Source organism: Furipterus horrens, unplaced genomic scaffold (genome assembly GCF_987537825.1).
Source record: "Furipterus horrens unplaced genomic scaffold, mFurHor1.1.pri manual_scaffold_3, whole genome shotgun sequence".
Classification (NCBI taxonomy): Eukaryota; Metazoa; Chordata; class Mammalia; order Chiroptera; family Furipteridae; genus Furipterus; species Furipterus horrens.
In genome coordinates this window covers 161,014,879-161,037,683 of record NW_028327173.1, presented here as the reverse complement: position 1 = coordinate 161,037,683, position 22,805 = coordinate 161,014,879, and the positions used below count along the sequence as shown (strand labels likewise).

At 41.2% G+C, this 22,805-nt stretch overlaps 1 protein-coding gene across 9 annotated transcripts in view; it reads right to left on the bottom strand.

Moving 5' to 3' along the window:
* Nucleotides 1–6,605: 6,605 nt before the first annotated feature.
* TCF12 (transcription factor 12) overlaps nucleotides 6,606–22,805 on the bottom strand; it is a 351,413-nt gene continuing 335,213 nt past the window's right edge. For 6 of the 9 annotated variants that reach the window (XM_090270650.1, XM_090270653.1, XM_090270651.1 and 3 more), the window contains 5 exons: nucleotides 20,875–20,989; nucleotides 19,807–19,969; nucleotides 17,728–17,960; nucleotides 13,470–13,623; nucleotides 6,606–10,437 (listed from right to left, as the gene is read on the bottom strand). In XM_090270650.1, the coding sequence (XP_090126776.1) occupies nucleotides 13,481–13,623; nucleotides 17,728–17,960; nucleotides 19,807–19,969; nucleotides 20,875–20,989 (654 nt within the window). In that variant the 3' untranslated portion in view covers nucleotides 6,606–10,437; nucleotides 13,470–13,480. The remainder of the gene's footprint in view (nucleotides 10,438–13,469; nucleotides 13,624–17,727; nucleotides 17,961–19,806; nucleotides 19,970–20,874; nucleotides 20,990–22,805) is intronic. The other 3 variants (XM_090270652.1, XM_090270654.1, XM_090270658.1) reach the window with 1 other exon arrangement.

Sequence of the window (22,805 nt, the reverse complement as noted above, 5' to 3'; positions counted from 1 at the left end):
TCTCAGAACTTCCAGTTCACTGGAAACATGTGTTCCCAACTCTAGAATAGCCGCAGACAATAGCAGGCTCAGCCACCCTTGCTGTCCAGTCCAGGACCTGCCTGGCCCGTAAGTGAAGGGCACTCAGAAGCAGGCCCTGTCCCCCAGCCAAGGTTTGCTGCTGTTACTAGTTTGAGTGCTGCGTGCTTGGTCCTCCCTGATTCCCTCTTTCTCCTCCCCCCACCGCCTCCATCTGAGTTAACTGCTCCCTCCTTGGACCCCAGAATCCTTGGGTCTGTACCTTGGGGAGCATGTGCAGTTTCTCGGCTGCTGCGTTAGTGATCTCTGTGTCTCTTACAGTATCAGGCATGGCGCCTGCAAACGCTGGATGGAGGGAGAGGCAGGGAGCGCCATTGACTCAGCTCTGGCTCCACCAGCTAGGAAGCTGGAGCTCCAAGAGCCTAAAGTTTCTTTTTGTGACTAATGTTTTATTATGAAAAATGTCAAAAACACCCGAGAGTAGGGGAAAATAAAACAAAAAATGTTCACGTATCTTCATCCATTTTCAAGAATTATCAATATTCTGACATTCTTGTTTGATCTACTCTGTAAATATTTTTTTGCTAGAATATTTTAAAATAGAACACCTCCAAATGTGAGGCTGAGCTATAAGAACCACTGAATTTGGGGGTTTAATGAACCTCAGAAGTCACCTCGTGTTGCAGCAGGCCAGCCTGGGCTGGCAGGCCGTGCCCTGGTGCCCAGCCGCAGGACGGCTGGTGCAGGAGGGTGTGGAATGCCCGGGACCTGGGGAAAGAGCCCTGTGCTGACTGGTTTAGTCCTTCCTGTGCCCAACAGAATCCATCCAAAGGACCCTCTGGCTTCTTTTTCTCCAACTTCCCTCTCCCCGTGCACCACACCTCGCGATTTAGGGATTATCATCTCCATTTTACAAGCAAGACCATTTATGCTCAGAGAGAGGGGTCCCCAACTTCCAGGCGTGTACCGACTCGGCAGGGCCTGTTAGGAACCGGGCGCACAGCAGGAGGTGAGCTTGAATGCAGCGTGCTTGAGTCATTCCCTGACCGTTCTCCCCTTCCCTCCCATGCCCCAGTCTGTGGGACAATTGTCTTCCATGAAACTGATCCCGGGTGCCAAAAGTGTTGGGGACTGCGGCTCAGAGAGGCCACGGGCCTTGCCCAGGGTTACCAGTAGGTGGAAGCAGAGCAGATGCTCGCCCAGCTTCTTGAACGTCAAAGCCCCAGCTCCCTGGACTGCCCCACCCGCCCCCATCCTTGGTATATTCTCAAGAAGGAGCAGTCCATGAGCACCCTCTTCCCAACGCAAACAGTGGGGGGCAGGCTTCTGGGGCTCTCCTGGGTTGTGGTACATGCCGCTTGAGAAAAGGGGGATTTGGGGAGGTTAAACTTGAATCTGAGAGCTAGGTTTTAGGACGTGTGTTGAATGAATAGGAGAAAGTTTTAGTGGGGGTCCTTCAAAGTGTTTTTCAAAACGCACACTCTGGGGAACGCTCCTTCCCTGCCCCGAGACTGCTGGAGTCTCCGCTGCAGCCCTGCCCACGCTGCCCGGGGGCCTCCCTCCCCATTGTATCTCCTGTCCTTTGATGTCGGATAAACCCAATTCATCTCTTTCATATCACTACAAAGGAGCCTCCTAATTACTTTGTTTAGACAGCCTCTTTTCCAAATATTAAACATTTGGTCTTCCCAGACCCCCCAAGCACTTAACATCATCCAGGTTGTTGCAAAATCCACTTTTCCCCAAACTGGTTGGCAGACTCTTCTCCCCTTAGCAGCCTCCCCTGGCAGATCTGGACACGTTCCGCACCCCTGAGGCTGCACGAGGGCACAGCCCTTCCCCTGGGAGATGGTCAGTGCAGGAGGGGTCTTGTGCTGCTGGGAAGCCCCAGGGAAATGGGAGTCATGCAAGGACTCCGGGTGCCAGGCTGTGGGTGAAGCTTCGCCCTGGTGGTGGCAGGCCTGGCACCTAGACCAGAGCCATCTGCCAGCTGGTGCGGGAACAGACATTTCCAGTCGTCAGACCACACACTGCCCTGAGTGGTCTGTGTCTCTCCAGATACCACCTGCTTGGTAGCTGGGGGCTTTCCTTCTCCTTAAAAAAAAAAAAAAAAAAAAAAAAATTGCTCTGACCCTCGAGCACCGTCCCCACCACCACCCTCAGCAGCCCTGCCACCCTTAGGAAGGGAAGTTGGCTCCCCTCGCTTCCTCCTCGGCAGCTAACAACGTTCTCCCTTCTGATGCTTCCCTCGGGTCCCACCCTTGACCACCTGATGCCATGTGCTCGCCCTGTCCTGCTGGCTCTCTCCGTGGTGTCGTGGTGTCGGCTGGGGGCGACGTCCTGGATGTCCCTCCTGTCTCCTCACGGGGCTCGCCTGCTCCCCTGCTGCCAATGTGGGACTCGAAGAGGTTTCAGAAGGGGCCCTGGGGCAGAATGTTTCCTCCTCGGCCTCCCTGCCTTCCTCCTTTCCTGCCTGCCTTTCTCCTTCTCTCTTTCAAAGTTTTATCTTGAAAAATGTCAAACTTCCACAGTGAAGAGTATACCTATCACCCAGCACTAACAGCTATCAACTCCCTGCCTGGTTTCATGTAAACCCCCTTATCCCTCTCCACCCTCATGGCCGCCACTGGATTATGCTGAAGCTAATTCCAGACTTTTTATCACTCCCTCTGTAAACACTTGACCGTGTCTCTCTAAGAAACAAGGGCTTTGAGAAAACAACCACAGTATCACATCTAAAGTTATAAACAATTATTTTCTTCATAGCATCAAGTGTCCAGTCAATGCTCACATTTTCCCAAGTGGCTCACGGCTATACTTTTGTAGTTGGTTGGTTTGGACAAGGATTCAAACACTGGTCACCCCGGGGAGGAGGGAGACTTGAAGGGACCCCATGTGGGTGTGGCTGTATGGTGACTGAGGGGGAGGGGCAGGGGCAGAGCATTCTCTCCATTCCTGCTCTGCCCAGTGCAGGCGAAGACTCCCTTCTGTTACTAACCAGCCTTCGATCCTCATCATCTAGCCCTTGAACTCTCACCTCATTTCCTGGTCAGACTCAGGGGTATGGCACCCCTTCCAGGAAGCCCTCTTTGCACCCCTCACCATGGCGGTCAGTCTTGGCCAGGGTCCTTATCTTTTGGTAACTGAGTCCACGGTGTTTCCCTGGTCACACTGTCTGCCCCTGTTACGTGTCTGTCCTCCCGTGCCCCTGTGATGGCAAGGTCCACATGTGCTTAATTAACACGTTGTGAGGCCTATAAAGCATGTGCCAGTCAGCAGGTTTAAAAAAAATATTTTAATTTTATTTATTTGTTTTTAGAGAGAGGGGAAGGGAGGGAGAAAGAGGAAGAGAAACATTGGTGTGAAAAAGAAACATCCATTGGCTGCCTCCCATACATGCCCTAGGGACTAAACCCACAACACAGGCATGTGCCCTGACTGGGAATTGAACCAGTGACCCTTTGCTTTGTAGAACATCCAACCAACTGAGCCACACTGGTCAGGGCACCCACCACTCATTAGTTTTCCATTTGCTGCTCCCTTGCCTTGCTTTCATTAATTAGGTTAGGAAGTGCCTGCTATGTGCCACGCACCTCTGAATTCCTTAAATCTCAGTGTGATTATTAATTATCCCCATTTTTGAGAGGAAACTGAAGCTCAGAGTTGTTTAGGCTGGCTAGTCACATCTCAAGGCTGCTATGTCGCAGGTCTCTCTTGCCTTCTGTTGCTCTCCCCACCACCAGTGAAGGGCCATTTGGGCTGTGAATCCTGACCGGAAAGTTCTAGAAAATGACACAGCTCTAGAAAGTGGTTCCTTTCACTATTTCTACTGAGGTCTCAGGACGATTACCCTCTCCCCATCCAACCTTCCTCCCCCAGCTTGACGGAGCTGAGCTCTCCACTGCTGGCACCCTCATCGCTGAAGTTGAGCAAGCCTAGAGCCGGTGCTTTGCACTAAGCAGGCACCTCCCGCTTAATTGTGCCTTCCTGTACATCATTAGGCAGGTAACAAAGCAAAGCAAATAAACGTACATTAGCATGTGGGATCCTTGCGGGAAAGCACCCCTCCTCACCCTTTTTTGTGCTCATGGGCTGGTTGCCATGAGTTTGGACTGGGCAGGAAGCACTCAGGTGCCGGCACATGTTTACCTGTTTCTTCCTTGGTTTCCTGCTCCTCCCTCTCCACCTCTGGACAGAAGGTTGGTGGTTCTTGGGGAAGAATAGTTCCTTTGTGTTTGCTTTCCTTTCTTCCTTGCGCCTAATTAGGATTATGCTTGGGAATCAAGCTAATTAATCTCTGCCAGTCCAGGGTGAGATCAAGCTTCTCGCACTATCAGTGTTGATCAATAACTCACTGCTGAGTCTGAAAAACAACCCTACTCCTTTCATCACAGGTGTTAATGAGGATGAGGTGGGATGGCCTGCAGGAGGCTGGGAATGGGTGGGTGTGGTGGCACGGCCCACAGGACGGAGGTGTCAGAGAAGGGGATCTTCTGGCGGGCGACTCCCAGGTGCGAGATGGCCTCCACTGGTGGGGCTAGAGCTTCATTCCTGTGCTGCTTTGGAACATCATCCAACTTCTCCGAGCATTAAGGGTGGTCATGGGGAGTACTCACACGATGGAGAAAAACCATCATAGCAAACTGCTGGGTGTATTTCAGGACAAGGTGGTCCTTCCTGCTGACTGACCAGAGGCCCGGCCATAGCCTGCTTCCAGCACTGGGCTGCAGCTCAGCCCCACAGGGACCGACTGACCAGGAGAAAAGACTCAGGCTTGCAAGAAAGGGGGCTACAGAAGGTCAGGAAAATGGGAGAAAGCAAGAAGTCTCACAGGGCTGCAAGGGACAGAGGAAGGAAAGACCTGGAGGTGGGAGCAGGAGAATGCGGTCTGTTTAGAGCTTCTAACAAATCCATGCTGCCCCTGGGCAACCTCCGGGTCTAGGCAGAGCAGATCTTCAGAGAGACCCACATGGTCCTGGCTTCCAGAGGGGAATACACGGTTGTATTTCTTCCCAAAGAGACTTGATAAACCAGTGAAGAAAAATGGATAAGCGGAAAAGACTGTAAAATCAAAGGAAACCAGGATGGATTAAAGACCTTTGGAAGTCCTAACCTCCTTATATCAAATATATTAAAATGAGCTCAAATCCCACATTAAATAGTAATTTTATTTTGCTATAAAAATTTGAAATGATTTTTACAATTGTTTTTGAAATGAATTTGATTTTTGCAGTTTATCTTTTGGTCCCGTCTTTTTTCAGGCTGCAAACATTTCCACAAGCTCTGCAAGGCTCGGGGCCTCAGGAGCTGTGCTGAGTGTGTAAGGGCCTCGGCTGGGCGCCCTGTCTAGTGGCGCACTGAGCCCCGGCATGAGAAAGGAGAACCTGGCAGTAGGCAGCACTACTCTGTATCGGTTTGGGGATGAGATTATAGGTCTAGGCCAAAAGGAACAGAAAGCCCTTTCAGGTTGTCTTCTGGAATAAGTGATTAGGCAGCAAAGGAAAAGGAAAATAAGAGTACTTGTACTCCCGCGAACATGCCCCAGTACAAGGCAGAGGTAAGAGCTTCTGGGGCTGGGGACACTCACAGGGAAATAACCCGAAACAATGAGAACATGTGGCTTTCCAACCCAGGTGGCCACGAAGACTCTGCGGACCGTCCACTGACTGGGACTACGATGATGTCCTGTGAACATCAGAATACTTAACAGCGACCCCAATTACGCCAGCCTGCAGCCCAGCCCATGAAGGTGGGGGAGGAATGTGATTCATCTTCCCCAGTGACATGCGTAGGTGTACTTTATGGAATGCCAAAGGAGAAAGAATTGCAATTATCGAAATATTCACCAGCCAGCTGAGGTTACCTATGGTTCCAGAAACTGCAGAAGAGCCCTTGGTTTGGTTTTGCCAGTTTTGTAGGAAGGGAAAGAGGTGTTGTGGAAGCCACAGAGGCACACCTGGGATATGATCTTTCAAGGGAGAACCTGTCTGGAGAGTGTAGTTAGCTGTCAGCCTCCAGGTGCAGCACCTATGCTACAGTGTTCTGAGGTTTATCTCCCCCAGTGACTCACAGCCAATGACTGACCACAGCAGATATTTAAGTTCCTTACCATTTCTGCCCAACACAAAACTCCTCAAAAGGCAATCTTCTCAGACTCCATTGGATAGCCCAGGGCTTTCTCAGAACTCCAATGCAGTCCGAGGCTCTTTCTACCTGATCTGCCTTCCTCCTCCCCTCTCACAGATGTCAGATCTGCATGACGGTCTGACGGCCAATCCTGACGACTTCCGACCCCTCTCCCTTTTGTTTCCTGTAGGTATTACATCCAGTGCGTCCCTTGCACTTCTAACCCTCCTTGGCATCTGCTTCCTGAGGACCCAAACTGATACAGCTATCAACCAACAGAGTTTGACTAGACAAAGCCCACGAGCTCACTCTTGACATGGAAAGATTTTAAGTCTTCAAAACATAGTCATAGGAAGGTGCTGAAAATGAATGTTTCATGGATTGTACCAAAAGAACGTAGACTCCTGTGAATGGGGTGGCTGCAGAGGAATCATTCTGGGATCTGGTAAGGAAAGCTACTATTTATTTTAAAATATTTATTATTTATTGAGTACTTAGTACTTATTATGACAGGAACGATGGTAAGAGCTTTCCGTACATTGTTTCATTTGGTACTTACACAACTCTAGTATGTATCTCCATTTTTCAGATAAGGAAACGGAGTTAATTAGATGTTGAGCTTGGATTTGAATTGAGGACTGTTCCATGCCAAAGCTAATACTCAGCTTTTGAAAACATACACATATACACCCACACACACAATATGATGTGTATTTAAAATTTGAGTTTCCATGAGAGAAAAAAATATATGAAAGAAAAAAATGTAGTAGAGAGAAAAATAAATCCAATGAATAGAAGTGGCCTAAAAATCTGTAAAAAGAAAGAAGAAAAAGACATGGAGATTTTTTAAGAAAAGTTTTAAGCACCTTGATATGTTACTAGTTACGTGGTTAGAGACATACAATTTCTCCAGGCCTCAGTTTTTATAAATTTATTGAGGCAATTGATAAGATGGTCTCTAGATTTCATTTGTTCTAACATTCTATATTTTCTTCTTAGATGAAACTTTTTATTTAGTATATCATTTTGTATAAAGGGAAATCAAACAAACATGTTTAACTGTTTTCACCAAATCCCAGTTAGTAAAATGGTCAATCCAATGTGGACAGTGGATTTCATAATTCACCAAGATAAGCAGCTTCCAGGATCTTGAGAGGGTATGATAAGGACCACGGGGTCTCATACACAGGCCCTCCAGAGAGTTGGTCCACTGTTTTTCTCAGGCTGCTGCTTGGTACGAACTCCTCATGGGTTATCACTATGCATGTTTTTGGTGGTAGTGGTAGTGTGTGTGAAAACTGGGGTGAATGCATAACTGTTAATCTGAAAACAGTAAATATAACCACCCTCCAAATATGACATAGGTTCTTTGTGAGAAAAGGGACCTAAAACGTGGGAAAACTGCTTTGAAGAAATGTTCATTTGAAAAGCCTCATTTGATTCTTTTTCTTTTTTCTTCATTTTTTTCTAGATCTGCAAATGAGTAGTTATTCACTACTAACTGATATTTGGTCAACCTTCAAGAAAAGGCTAAAAGGCCACTCTCAGTAGAGAGGACGAGAAATACGCAACCCAGAGACACTGCAGACTCAAATACCAACTTAATTCTATAAGGCTGACCCTGTCCCGATGGGTTTCCCAGATATTGTGGTAGATAATGCAGATAAGCAGTGTGTGCCTCTCACCGTGTATAAGAAAGCAACTATTTGAGGTGACAGACGTGTCAGCTAACCTCACTGTGGTCATCATTTTGCAAAATATACGTATATCAAATTATTATGTTGTATACCTTAAACTTCACAATGTTCTATGTCGATTACATTTCAGTAAAGCTGGGGAAAAAAAGAAGAGCAGTGTGGACATTGCTGAGAGGAATGGGATGGAGAAAACAAAATGTATTATTCTTTGAGAGAGGAATGTAAAAACTCACTAGTTTACTATGTTAAAAAAAGATGGCACATTTATTGCTACATAAATGTTATATACATATTGTGTTTTCTGTTACAGTGACAGAAAAAATTTTGAACTTCTTGCTGCTGGTTGAAAAGATTTATCAGTAATACCTTGAATTTGACACAGGATACAAATCTGCAATAAACCAACAATGGAAACTGGAGAACAAGATGAGAAGCAATTCATCTCGAACAATTAGCTCTTACAATACTCCATAGGTACTACATGGTATGCTAGAATCCTACTATGGTCTTAAAATGCTATTGTAAATTTCTGATATTAATGAACAGGTTATGGTAAATAACCCTACATTTTTACTACCTAATATAATAAAATAAAGTAAGAAACTTTTTACTGAAAACTTTTTGATTTCAAAAATCTAGAAAGAGTAATATTTAGAATTCAAGAAATTTTCTTACAAGATTATTGTATAAAAGACTAGCTACAGTGAAAAATAAGCCAAATGTTTTTTTCTTTCTATTTTATGAAGAAAAGCTTCTGGGCATACTGCAAAGTCTAATATAGCGAAAAAGACAACAAGCTCTGAAGGAAAATGCCAGGCAGTGGCATATGTTCACTCACACATCATAAGCAACAATTTCTGTTTAGCTGATTAACACTGAAATGAAGAACAAGGCCACAGATAGCGTCTGATGTAATTGCAGAATATATGCAAATGAAAGTAACCAAGAAGTCCACTAAGTTCACAAAAGACTGATTTGTTAGGAATCATCCTGATCGGAGGATCTGAAGTTCTGTCTTGTTTTTGTTCTTTCAAATTAACAGAAATATTAAATTACATAGTGATTTGGGTCCTTTCCTCTGTGTGCTGATTGCCACTGTTGATACTGGCTATAAGGAATTATTAAGCCAAGACAACCTTGTTTAGCATGTTTTTCTCTCCCAGGGTGGTTGTGGTGGAAGACAGATTTCATGGAAGTTCAAATTGATTATTATGTCTTAAAAATCAACTCTTAAGGATAAGAGACAGAAGGGTGTCTTAATGCACAGTTTCAAGATAGACTGACAAGTAATGGTTTAATGCTAATCTGGCTCATCTTCTTGGGACAGGGGCAGATATTTTGCAGTTGATTAAATCACCCACTGAATTCCTCCCCACTGGCCAGCTATCCAAATGACAGAGAAATAAAGGCGAGGATAAGGAAACACAGGTGCCCATTGCTCCCACATCCCATTAAGTAATTAGCCTCAGAGTAGTATGTTCATTTATCACACTACCTGCCTTGGTGACTACTGAGTCTTGTTATGGCCACCATAACCAGAGCCTGAAAATCATCTTTGTATTTTAAATCCATTTTGTGCTTACTTAGAGCTAACACTTTACAAGTACTATATGTAGTACTTACTGCTTGGAAAACAAAGCAATTTCTAAGTAGTAGATTCTTCCTTTGTAATTTATACTTCTTGCTAATACAAGCTTTACTATAAAACCTAGAAGCTTGAAAAGTCTTGGTTATTAGAAATAAAGCAGTATTTCTTTCAGGGAAAATCTAGGGGACAAAATTTCCCCTTTCAAAATCTTACTAAGCTATGGTCACAGATGGTCTCTGCTGATCTTTGTAAGGTAAATATGCAAAGCACAAAGGGCTACGTGGAGGATTCTGGACTGGGACCATAAACTATTCAGTTTCAGAGACCAAATATAACACCCACAAAGAGAAAATAAAAACGAATGAAAAAATGAGAGTGAGAGAAATGCTATATATACCAAGTAATATTTTCCTATTTTATGGAAAACACTATTCGTATGGCAAAAGGATAGGAGAGGGCAACGAAAGACTTTTCCCTTCCTTTTTAAGACACTAATAGGTATGCCGGGAATGCTAAGGGCCAATGGTTGTCACTGCTTTGTTCTCTGCACGTGAACAGCTTTAACGAATGCTGGCATCAGCTGAGTGTAGATCAGCTTTCTACATTAACTTTTTCCCTTTATATGTAGACCTTACAGTTCCATAACAATAAATAAAATTTGTAGGTACAATGCATTTGTCAATTCAGTTTAGGCACAAGGCAAGTTCCACGGTGAGTGGAGAGATCGAGACAGTCTCTGATTGTGCAGAAGCGACATACTGCTTGCAACAAAATGAAGTGTTGCAAACGTCTCACGGGCTGACGTTCTATCTGATGAGCTTCCTATCTTCACTTCTGATGGAAGTGTTGACCAGTTGCTTTGATCGTAGGATTACATTTGAGTTTTCTTGCTTCAAGTGTTTTGTTTTTCCTTCTCCCTCCTATCAGGTTTGTCTTCAGATAATCTGAGTTGTCCAAGTCCTTTTGAGGAGAGTTCACCTTCTATCTAGCTTACTGATAACTCTGGAACTGCGGCGGGAGCGTCGAGGGAGAGAACAGAATCAATTAGGATGTCTTGTTAAAAATATACACCTCCCCAGAAAAACAACAACAAAAGTTGATATTCCTCATATCCAGGCTTACATTAAATTAGTAGTCTTCTAAGTGACTTATAAATGAGCCTCTTTCTTTCAAGGAGTAATTGAAATGGTTTCACTTGATGTCTATGGTAAGACGTTTTAAAGGAGATCATGTGATTACAGTGTCACAAAATATAGGATTATATAACAGCTGTGACAATTATGCAAACCTTAATTCTGGCAACATTCCAGTTGGCAATACCTGCATTTTGAGGTTCTATTCATCTATTTCTCAGTGGAGACACAATGTCAAAGCATACATTTACTGCTACATCCAGCCCATCACATGGTACTAACAGTTTACACCTATCTTCTCTAAACTGAAAATTTCTGAAGGCAGGGACCATTTCGTATTTATTTTCACACTGGTCCCAGTTCCTGGTCCATAGCAGGTCTTCAATAGATGTTTGTGCAATAAATTTTAAAGAAAATTTTACTTTATTATAGTACAAATTTTATATATATTTATATTCAATTTTTTAAAAATTTTATTTATTTTCAGAGAGAGTGGAGGGAGGAAGAAAGAGAGGCGGAGAAACATCAATGTGTGGTTGCCTTTTGTGCACCCTCAAACTGGGGACCTGGCCTGTAATCCAGGCACGTGCCCTGACTGGGAATCAAAGTGGTGACCTTTCAGTTTGCAGGCCAGCGCTCAACCCACTGAGCTACACCAGCCAGGGCTAGTTTCCTAATATTATACATAGTAGTAACTCTAAAATTTTCCATTTTAGCCATTTTTGATGGAAACAGTTTTAGGAAGACTCATACTTTTCACTCCCTTTTAAAAACAATAACCACAGTGTTGTTTTGTAATAGAATGATGCTCTTAGGGACGGATAACTGAGACTCTCAAAGCTACCTAGCCTCACATTATGTGATGGAAAATTCTTGTGCTTTTATAGTCATTCATTCTATGACCATTTATCAGTTAATTTGATTCTAGCAGTTGTTTTCCTGATGCCTAATGACTTGCTCATTTTAATCTGCCATTCAGTTCTATAAAGAATTGAAGGTTATCAGATGAAACCAGTCAACCACCCTTATGAAATTAGCAAACTTTAAGACATATTTTAAGATAATAAACACTACCCTATAAATTTTAATGGAACAAAGTGCATTTAACTACATTTCTTATAACCTTGAGGCGGTTTTTTAAAAGGATTCTTGATCTCTTTTTGATAGGTGAAGATCTCAAGGTTTAATTTAACCTAAGAGGGGGAATTTCCTCATTATAGAGATATGGGTAGAGATATAAAAGTCATATGAGATACAGAAGCAGTAAAAAGAGCAGAAAGTAAACAGAAGGGAGACAGATGTGAGGTAGGGAGAGAGAGTTAAAGAGAAAGAGCTAGAGAGAGACTGGGAAGAGAATAAGAGAAAATGGGTACAACAAACTAGAGACAAGAAAAATAAGACACAGGCTCTGAGATAAATGTGACAGACGAATATAAAGTGCTATTTTGACAGCCTGGGACCTGAGCATAAGGTTACCTTTTATCACGCTTCTTCAAAATGATCTGCCAATTTAGAAAGTCACTTTTTCACTGAGAAACAGTGGCATGTTTTTATTTTAAAACTTTTGAACAAAAATATTTATTTTTTATGATAGTCTGTATTTTCTACAGATTATGAGACAATGGTTTGGGTTTTAGAAGACCTCCAAGTTAACTAGCTCTTGCCTGAAGTTTCTTTGACAGGCATAATCAGTTGGATTGCTGGGTATTTTTGGGGGGGAGGTGGCTTTTGAGTTTTATCCAGCGTGCTGCTAGAATTCTAATTGACACAAATAATTACATCAACCATTCTCCCTCTTGTCCTCAATTAAAATCTTTAGTTTTGGTCTAGTTTGATCCTAGGAAGGATACACATAAAGGTAGTAGGGACCAAATTTTTCAGCAAAGGGAGAGTTTGATTGATGTTTGTAGTTTACAAAACATTCTAACAAATTCCAGACTTTCAGCTCAAAATGACAGCCTCAAAGCTGATCAAATTAAATTGTATTTGAAATAGTTTTCCTGCTCCACACCTCCCATCCATTCATCTTTACTTATTTCTTTTTATCTGTTGATGAAACTGGAAAAAGAAGTACACACTACTGACGCCAGCTAAAATGTTATTTCCCAAAATATTTCATTAGTCTATATTAATTACTGCTACCTAAATATTAACTATACAATTAGATTATGGATAATATGAATGTATAGTTAAGAAAAAGATGATTCGTATTAACTTCTTAAGCAACAACCCCATATTACTTTTGTCACTCAGTTAAAAAAGAAATCACAAGGAAGTCAATTGTGTTTAGTCCATAAAGAGGAAGATAAAAAGAACAGGGTTTCAACAAGTAAAATTCCAGGGAAGGGCAATGGTTCTATCGTATATAACACCTTTACATTCATTAGTAGACTCAAGGTGTAACTGATGTTCTTACAGGGAAGAAAGATGAATACTATATACTTGTATTATTGATCTAATGGAAACAAGCAGCAACTCTTTTGTATATAAACATTTTTATAGCGAAGAAGAGGTGGATGGTTAACAAAAAACTGGTTGACAACACAGTCAAGTATTTCTGATAAAGAAAAGAGGAATATAAGTGGCAGCAAAAATATTTTTTGATGGAAGAGTCATTGTACTACTATTTTCTTCTTGGATCAGAATGACATTCATGATGATTCAGAACAGAACCCCAAATCCTTTATAAATCATAGGATAGTATCACATTTTGAAGAGAACAATAACTGGATATAAGATGACATCAGCTCTCTAAGTATAACTATACAATAGAAATGTAAACTATTGGATTCCAAATTACACGTGACCTTTACTACAACCAGTACAATTAGAGAATTCCGTTCAAAGGTTCTAACTTTAGGATAAGTCAGAGATTTCCTGGTACTTTCTTTTCATACCCTTACTTACCTGGCTGATGCTTACATGTGACCCATAGGGTTGGTAGTCTCACTAAGCCCAGGATGGGTTCCTGGTAGTGTGGTTGGAGGCTCTGCCGATACGGCAGAAACTTTTTCTTCTTCCCTTCTCTTAAGGCAGGCTGCTTTGGGGTTAAGATTCCTTTCTGCAATGGGAAAATAATTTTTATTATTATAGTCATAAGTTATGAATCCGGGACTTTTGGGTCTTAAACTGAACAAACTACTGTTATTTTTATTTTTCTGTGGGTTTTACTCTACAGTAATCCAAAAGCGAGACGTTATTACTCAGAAATTCCTAAATCTGAAGGTCTTTTCTCTAAAGTATGCATCGTATTTAGTTTCTCTAGAAAAGAATTCTCCAATTTCCTTGAAAACGGGGGTAACAGACTTGGCTGCTAGCATCAGGGAAGCAAAGCAGGGTGCGGGGCTGCGGGCTTTGCTGTTCGTCTTCCTGTCTCCCATCCTTTGCTCTTCTTGGTGTCCCAGGTTTCCGGCCTTTGTGATTTAATTTCTTCCCCCAGAAAATACGCCCCTTGCCTTCTCTGGTGGAAGGGAAGAGAGGGCAGATGCAACATGAAGTGGAGAGACTTAGCGATCCAACTTTTCCACAGAAGACCTTCAGCCAGTCTTTCTGTTTTCAGTTCTGATGCCTGCTCCAATAATCAGTACCCGGTTAATAAACTGTTCTTCTTGCTGGGTTTCTTCCCTGATTCACTTAATTTCTTCTGTCTAAATAAGTCAGTTACCACTTTTTTACTTTCCTTCCAACTTACATACAGTTTTGCTCTCTCATCTGTTACTGTTTTCTCTCCCATCTGTCCTTGTGGGTTAATTCCATTTTTATTCTGAAATTTCAGTGGGATGTTAGTAAGGAATAGAGTATTATCAATGAATATGCTAAGACTACCATGTTTAACCATTTTGTTGCAGCCAAATAAAAATCTATTGGGGGTAGGGCCTGGATATTTGTTGAAGAAAAGGAAAAGCCTCAGGTGACTCTGGGACCAACCAGATTTGGGAACCACTGTCCTAGTTTACTTATCTTCAAGTTCACTAAGAGACCAGGAAATTAAAATTATAATATTTCTAATGACTAAATTATCACGGGAAGTGAGCAAACTGACCTATGAAAGAAGCATTTAAAAATTTTTATATTTATTTATTTTTAGAGAGAGGGGAAGGGAAAGAGAGAGGGAGAGAAACATTGATGTGATAGAGTAACGTCAATCGGTTGCCTCTCATATGTACTCTGACCAGGGATGGAATCCAAACCCACAGCTTAGGCCTGTACCCAAACGGGGAATCGAACCAGTGACCCTTTGCTTTGTGGAACAACACCCAACCAACTTGAGGCACACCAGTCAGGGCTGATGAAGGGGTATTTGACCAGCAATTCAACCTTCAGTAAAAGCTGAGAGTACAAACTTGAAGGTAATATGTGCAATCTGCTGAGGTTTAGCAAAACTGTAGTCGTGATAATGTAAAGGCTTAACTTGGTATTGAGAGGGACCAGATAGGATTTAATATGTGGGGCACCAAGGTACAAAAAGGTGCTCTGGCAAAATCTGAAGCTTGGAGGGAAAGTCACTCTTCCTGCACTTCTGGGCCTGGGCCTGGTATAACCACTTGTCGAGGGATGACAGGCTTTACAGAACCAGATCAAGTCTTGAAAACCAAAGGGGAGCCCAGAGAGTCCAGAGGATATCCAAAGTACACATGTAAACAAAAAGTTATCTTTGTAGAAACTGCTGGGTCCAGGAACTACTGGGTAGGGCCCCTGCGAGGACAAAGCAGCTCTCAAAAGTGAATAGATTACCAAAATAACTCAAAACTGCTGGAGATAAAATCCAGGGAAAGACAGTGGCTATGTCAAACTCTGAAGGTGCTGCCGTAGACAAGGCACAGGTTACTGCGGGCTAAATGCAGGGTTATAAAACCCTGTTTGACAGAACTACCATGGAGCCTTTCAAGAAGCAATCTTACTTCCATGGGTTCCTCGGCTTTTACATAAACTGTGAAATAAAGGCTCTGGGCTTCTAAGCCCAGAGTCTGAGGGTTGGAGGAAGGTAGGCTTTTATGAATATTAAAGCAGTCCCTAATGAATTTATAGTTCAATGTATTTAAGTTTTGTTCTAACTCTAATCAGTTAATTGCTCCTTATATAAGCTTTCCAGAATTGTGTGAAAAGTCAGTACCCGTAACACTGACCAGAGCCTGTACGTTAGATCTTCTCCCAGATTCATCATTTCTCTTCTAGGTCCTTGAGTGGAACCACTACAAAGCCAAATTCTACATATGAATGAATAAAATCTACCCAGGGATGGTGAAGTTTATAACCTTTTTCAAACAGAGAGGTATTTTTCATTTTTATGGCTTGTATCTGAGAGTAGGTACTTCACCACTGTTGTCAAGACAGTAAGACTTTCAAGTCCAGATAGAGGCAATAATCTGAAAATAAATGAGCAGAGTCAGTGTAGAGAATATCTCAGGCTGCAGAGGAGGAGGATGAATGTACTTGGACCACTAACAAAGGTGTCTTGCTGCCTTCTGAGTGAGACAACGGGTGTCAGACACAATTGAGTAAAAATCTTTGGCTAAGTGACAGGACATACTGAAGGTTCAAGAAACTGCTCTTGTCACAGATGAGTAGGCAACAACCAGAATGTTTATGAGTACCTCAAGGTAGTCTATAACTCCCTGAAGATTAGGTTTCATTAACATTTATTTACCCTTTACAGATAATTTGGGGGTCTTAAGACAATAGGAGCAAGAATCTGGCTTCAATGGTAAGTTGGTGATGCATGAAATAATCTAGTCATTATTTGTTTTCATTAAATATATTGGACAGAAGTGGATGCATAGGATGGATAAATTAATTACTATTTTATGTTTTTCTGAAAACATGTTCTACTTCTTTAACTCTGGTTTCCCTAAAGAGTATCTTCCTATAATCAATGCAGAGGGTCCATGGTTAATAGTTTTCAAGCATCTGCCTGTGTCAATTCTTTTTTCTTTTCCAACTTTCTTTAAATAAAATATTATACATATATCCAATAAATAAGACAGACAATTTCTCTCACAATAAAGAGAGGCTATAGGCGGGGTCTGAAACCCAAGTCACATCTATAAATTCTTTGTATAAAGGCTTAGGATGAGGCATTCATAACTTGTATATACAAATTATATGCAAAGATATATAAGTTATATGCAAAAAAGCAAGCTCAATGATAGAACCCCTCAAGAGCTTGTATTAATTGATAACTCAGGGTCTAGCACATAGCTACTTGGGACAGAGCAATAAATACTTGTTCAAATATGAAGTTTCAAAGCATTGTCAGGATTTCATCAAACTTCTTGAAAAGTTGAACAGCTGTGGGAGTTGTCTGGGTCAGTATAGATGAGCCTATATAAATCACATTTTTGCCCTTAGGGACACACAGGCATGCCAGTACATACCAGCCCAAGAAGATCATGACATTCCTGATCAGGGATCAGCAAAGAAGTCATGACACCGCCCTGGCTTGTGTGGCTCAGTTGGTTGGCGCACTGTACCATAAATTGAAAAGTCGAGAGTTTGATTCTTGGTCAGGGCACATGCCTGGGTTGTGGGTTCAGTCCCAGTCGGGACACACAGGAGATAACCAATCAACATTTTTCTCTCACACTGATGTTTCTCTCCCTCTCTTACTCTCTCTCTAAAATCAATAAACATGTCCTCAGATGAGGAATTAAAAAAAAAAAAGTCCTGACACTTTATTGACATGGGTATAAAGGACCATATGAGGCAAAGCCAGGAGGGGCCATGTCCAGACAGACTATTAAGCAGTACAACCAAGCAGATACCCCCCAGGGCAAAGCCTGCAAGAAATTGAGCACAGAGAAGTAGGAAAGACAGGGAGGAGCAGGAGGAAGACAGGTCTAGGCAGGTAAATTCAACAGTGTGGGAGACCAGAGTCATCAAGAACAAAGAGGCACAAGCATTAATGCTGAGCAGGCAGAGGCTGGCTGTTCTCTGCACTGTTACATAGGATTACTCTCTGCTGGTTTATGTGAACACTGAGCCTACAGATATTGAGCAATTCAGTGAGGCAGGGGTGAGAGAGCCAGAAAGAAAACTTGATCTGGATGATGCAGTGGTAGAAGTACTAGCTGAATTTGCAAACAATCTGCCCAAGCAGAAGAGTGAAAACAGAAATATCTGCCCAGCTGAGGCAGAAAAGTCATGTACCTTTGCTGAACCTACTTACCTCTGACTTGCTGTTCTAGACTAAGGATGACTGCCACAGCCTGATGAAGAATAAGGAGCTTTGTTTGGGGTTTTTCACTCTTTAAATGGAGCTGACACATTCGACCAAGCTCTTTGAATGCCTCATTAATATCCCGCACACGCAAGCGCTCTCTGGCATTGTTAGCCATCCGCCTTTCCTTCTCCCTTTCTATCTTCTGTTCTGGGTTCAAATCCTCATCTTCATTAGTACTGCTGGAAACAAAGTAACAACAATGTCTATTAGGTCCCTATAAAGTGTAGAAATGTTTACTGAATTAAATTATAAAGTATAAAGATGGAAACGAAAATTACCTACAAACTTTACCAAATAGAAGTAAAAGCTACCCTTTATATGAATGTTTATTTCTTTCCAGTTCTCCTTCGATGCACATATATAGTTACATGGTTGAACTCGTACCACATACAGGGCACGGCAAAAGTAGGTTTATAGTTGTGAGTATGCAAGAGTTTAGTCTTGTATTATTAATTACTGTAAATCTACTTTTGCTCCACCCTGTACGTTAAAAATGCATTTTCGTTTTATATTACAGCATGAAGACTTCTCCATGCTAGTGAAACTCTTCATAAACATAATTTGAATGACTACATAATATTCTAGTCACTTTGTTACTCAAAATGTGATCAGCATTACTGGGCGCTTGTTGAAAACATAGAATATCAGGTTCTATTGTAAACCTACTGAATCAGAAGCTGCATTTTAACAAGATCCTCCAGCTGATTTTTATGTACATTAAATTTTGGGAAGCACTGTTTGAGTACCCTAATGTAGTAATTTGCTTAATCTATGTATATTCTTAAATATATGCTGGCTTAAAGACACAGAGTGAGAGAAGGATCACAGAAAATGACTACTTTTTGTTTTAGAGAGAAATATCATCAGTGATTAAAAACATGGGTGAACTGGAACAATTTTTTGAAGGACAAACTGGCAAAATAAATTCAAAGCCTTAAAATGTTCATTACCTCTTAGCAATTCCAACTTTAGAAATTCATCCTACAAATATAATTAGAGATCTACATAGAAACTGATATAAAGAAAGCTGATCACAACTAGTATATTACTAACACACTGGATGCTGGTGACAGCAGATGGGTCAGACGACTCTAAATCATAGTACATCCAGACAACGGTCTACTACGCAGCCTTTAACTCAAGCTGCAGATTACCTTAAGTAAAAGATGCCAGACACAAAAGACTACATATTGTATGATTCTACTTACACGAACTTCTAAAAAGACAGAACTGTAGTAATGAAAAGTGGACCATTGGTTGCCAGGGGCTGGAAAAACACACCGATTACAAAGGGATACGCAGAAACTTTCTGGGGTGGCAGAAATAGTCTTCCATTTTGCAAAACACACCCAGAGATAGATAAAAATGTCAAAAAAACATTGTTAAAGATTATATCCAGTGTAATTAAAATTTAAACTATATTTATAGAAAAAGAGATATTCCTTGAAAAGTAGACAATGGTTAATTCTGGGTAGTAGGGTTTTTATTGTGTGATTTTTGTGTATACTTTTCTGTACTTTCAAACTTTCTGTAATGAAAATGCATTAAGAAATCAGAAAAAATGTGAGGGAGACGCTTTAGAATAAATTAAAAAATTTCTATTTCTATTACAGAAATAAATTATTGAGAAGAGCCCTTCAGAACCTTAAAATGATGTGCACAAACAACGTTTTCACCTCTTTTCTAATGCCTTGAGTACTGTAATAAAGAAGTACATAATAGATCCTTATATGCTAATTGTAAAGAATTACATACAAGTATTGCTTTTGGTAATAAAGAATCACTAGCTCTTGGAATGCAAAGGGACCTTTACAGATCATCTAGCCCAAAGATTTCCAAATGTGGCCATTTATCAGAAACTCCAGGAGCACTTAAAAAATACAGCTCTCAAAAGTCAACTACCACAGATACTGATTTAGTGAAGTTGGGTTGAGGTCCAGTCACCTGTATTTCTAACATGTTTCAGGAGTCTGTGCAGCAGCACTGAAAATCACTGCACGATCCAGAGAAATCAGTGACAAATACCTTGTTCTGCCTCTAGATGAAACCTTGATGTCTTTTTGGGAGGATTCATCATCTGATTTCATGTCATCTGATGAAGGAGGTTCATGAAGATTTTCATCTTTCTCTTTGTTTTCAGTCTTGATTTCTGCTGGAACAACAGTTCCAGACTGACTTTGCAAGCCACCTAACAGAGGCAAAGAAACAAAATAAATGTCCAGACTTATGAATTAGAACTAAGACGGTAGAAAGCTTTCTAGATGGTAAATACCCTTAGTTGTTAGAGGGCTATGAGGGAAATCTGAAGATGTGGGAAAGTATACTATTTAGAACTGGAAAGAGCATGTCCACAAATCTTAAGAGAAAATGATTTTTTAAAAGCACCTGTATTTAGAAGAGCAAACCTGGCCTTGATGGTCAGTGTAATGCTCACTTTCAGGCACTATTTGACATACGGACAAAGTATGAGAAACTTGATGGGTTTTTAGAAACTGACTTCTAAGATTCTGCCACGGTAAAGGAAATAAGCTTTAACATTTTCCTGGATAAACACAATAAAATAGGCATAACAGTTAAATATAACCGGAAGAACTTTACTTTGGTATTCTTAATATTAGCTATATATTTGTACTTATTTTAAATTCTATTATAACGTTTATCAGTTTGCTTTTTAACAGAGCTATTTCTACAATTAAACTGTTTCTAAATAACAGCTACTATCATTCAGAGCTCTCAGCATGCTCAGATATATCTTTCCCACTGCCTCTAGGGACCATGAACTCAGTCATGATGGAAAGTGATTAAGGAAGACAGACATAACAGAATCAGGAGCATGTAAGAAAATGATGTGTAAAAACTGAAGTACAGTTTGCATGTGGTTCCATCCATAAATATCAACAATTTGCCCAGCCAAATGGGCTGACTGGAACCCTGAATCTCTACCCTCTACATTCATGCAGCAGCACTACTGTTTGGAATTCTCCCACCTAAGATGACTTGACTCATAGATATCAATCCGCCTGTGAGAAAGGTGACTCTGGTCCAAATGATATCTCTGTCTGCATTATTGTTGAAAACCACCAATATAATTACCTCTATAATTTTCTTGTGTTTTGTGGTTCAGGTCTGTGCTCGATGCAGTGACTGTACTAGACAGGACTGAATGATTGCCATTGAGACTGACAGAGTCTTCTCTATGAGTTCCAACCTAAAGTTAAAGAAAAGGTCATGATAGTTCAGGGGCAATAATTGTTTACATTCTTTTACTAGGTTTAATAGAGAAAATAATAGTACTTATCTGTATTTAGCAATTTTTCTTCAATACCACTTTTTTGATTTTGGATTCCAAAGGACTTGATAGTAACTTAAATTTTATGTTAAACAGTTTTATTAAAAAATTCCAATCTCCAAATTTAATATCCCATAGAGGATTGTAGCAAATGAGCTAACAGAGACAAAACATTCCAGAAGCCATAAAACACTACGTATTATAGGATCTACTAATAATCCTCTAAGAACTGATCTGAAAACCTATTCCAAATACTGTCTAAATACAGGGTGGGGTAAAAGTAGATAGATATACAGTTGTGAGTATGCAAGTTGGTTCTTGTATTATTATTTATTAATTATTGTATTATTTTCCATACAAACAACTGTAAACCTACTTTGGCCCAACCCTACATATTAAAGTATGCATGAATGTCCAGTTAAAAAAAATATTACTAGATTCCAAGTAATAATAATATTTATCTATACTTTGGCATGCCCTTTCCTCACACAAACATATAGTGTCTTATTTTATTTCCCACTAAATGTTTGCCCTCAAAAATTTTTAAAGAACAATAAAAGGCAATATAAATTAAAGTAACTTATAACAAAAGTTCAGCATTGCCAGGCAACAAAAATGCCATATATTTTTATTCTCATGTTTAATCAAACTTAATGCCCTGGCTGGTTTAGCTCAGTGGATTGAGCGTCGGCCTGCGAGTTAAGTGTCGAAGTGTCGCTGGTTCGATCTTCCAGTCAGGGTACATCAGAGAAGGAAAACTCTGACTCCAAAAAACCTCCGCTGCCTTGCGGCATACCTCTTCTGGGGAAAGGCTAAGGGAGTAAACCCCGACAGAAAATCCGGAGCCGGAGTCCCTAAGGCGGTTTGACGTTGTAGTCAACACCGGCAACTCCTGCGGCGCACCTGAACCCAAGCTGTATCGACTCCGTCTTTCCCTTGGACCCTTCAGCTGCGAAGAGAGGGGGGGTCTGCTGCATGGGCAACAGCAGACCCTCCATATCACCCTGCCCAGGCTCTGTAGCTTCAGCTCCACTGGAGAGGACACTCCAGCGTCATCGCAAGATGTCAATTCAACACGGGAGGAGACAGATGCCGTGTCACTCCCGTGTCGGACTGCACAGCCATTCTCGGCGGTGCAGATAGACACTTAAGAAGCTACACCATCGTCTCTCGAGACGGACGGCTGCCGACGACGACGAATCAAACTTACTACACAAGTCACAATTAACCTGTAATGGGAAGTTAAAGGATGCAACCACCACCAAATATTTGGCTATTGCAGTATTTTTAGAAAAATTGGTTACAAATGAAGCTTTATTAGAACAGTATCAGATGTGTCAACTAGAAGATTAAGCCTTTAATTAAAAAGGTTTATTGCCTGGAGGTATACATGAGAAGCACTGTTTCCAATAAATCCTTCAATCCCAGTAAATTGCTGAGCTCTGAATACCTCCTGAGTAATTAATATAGCTTTATCTTTAATGACTTTGTATGGATTTTACTCTTAGAGGCATAAATACTTCTATGCAAGTTTATCCTTTGGTTTCTTAAGCGCTAAGCAAAAGAAACCAAAGCAAAGCTTCAGGGAATGCAGACCATTTGGTAGTGCACCTAACTGGAACATATCAGGTCTTCTACCACTCTTTTAAAGAAATATCTGTCCTCTATCTACTCTTATTCTTACCTTTCACACAGTTTTTAAAAACCTTTTAAAATTATTTGAGGGTTAGTCACT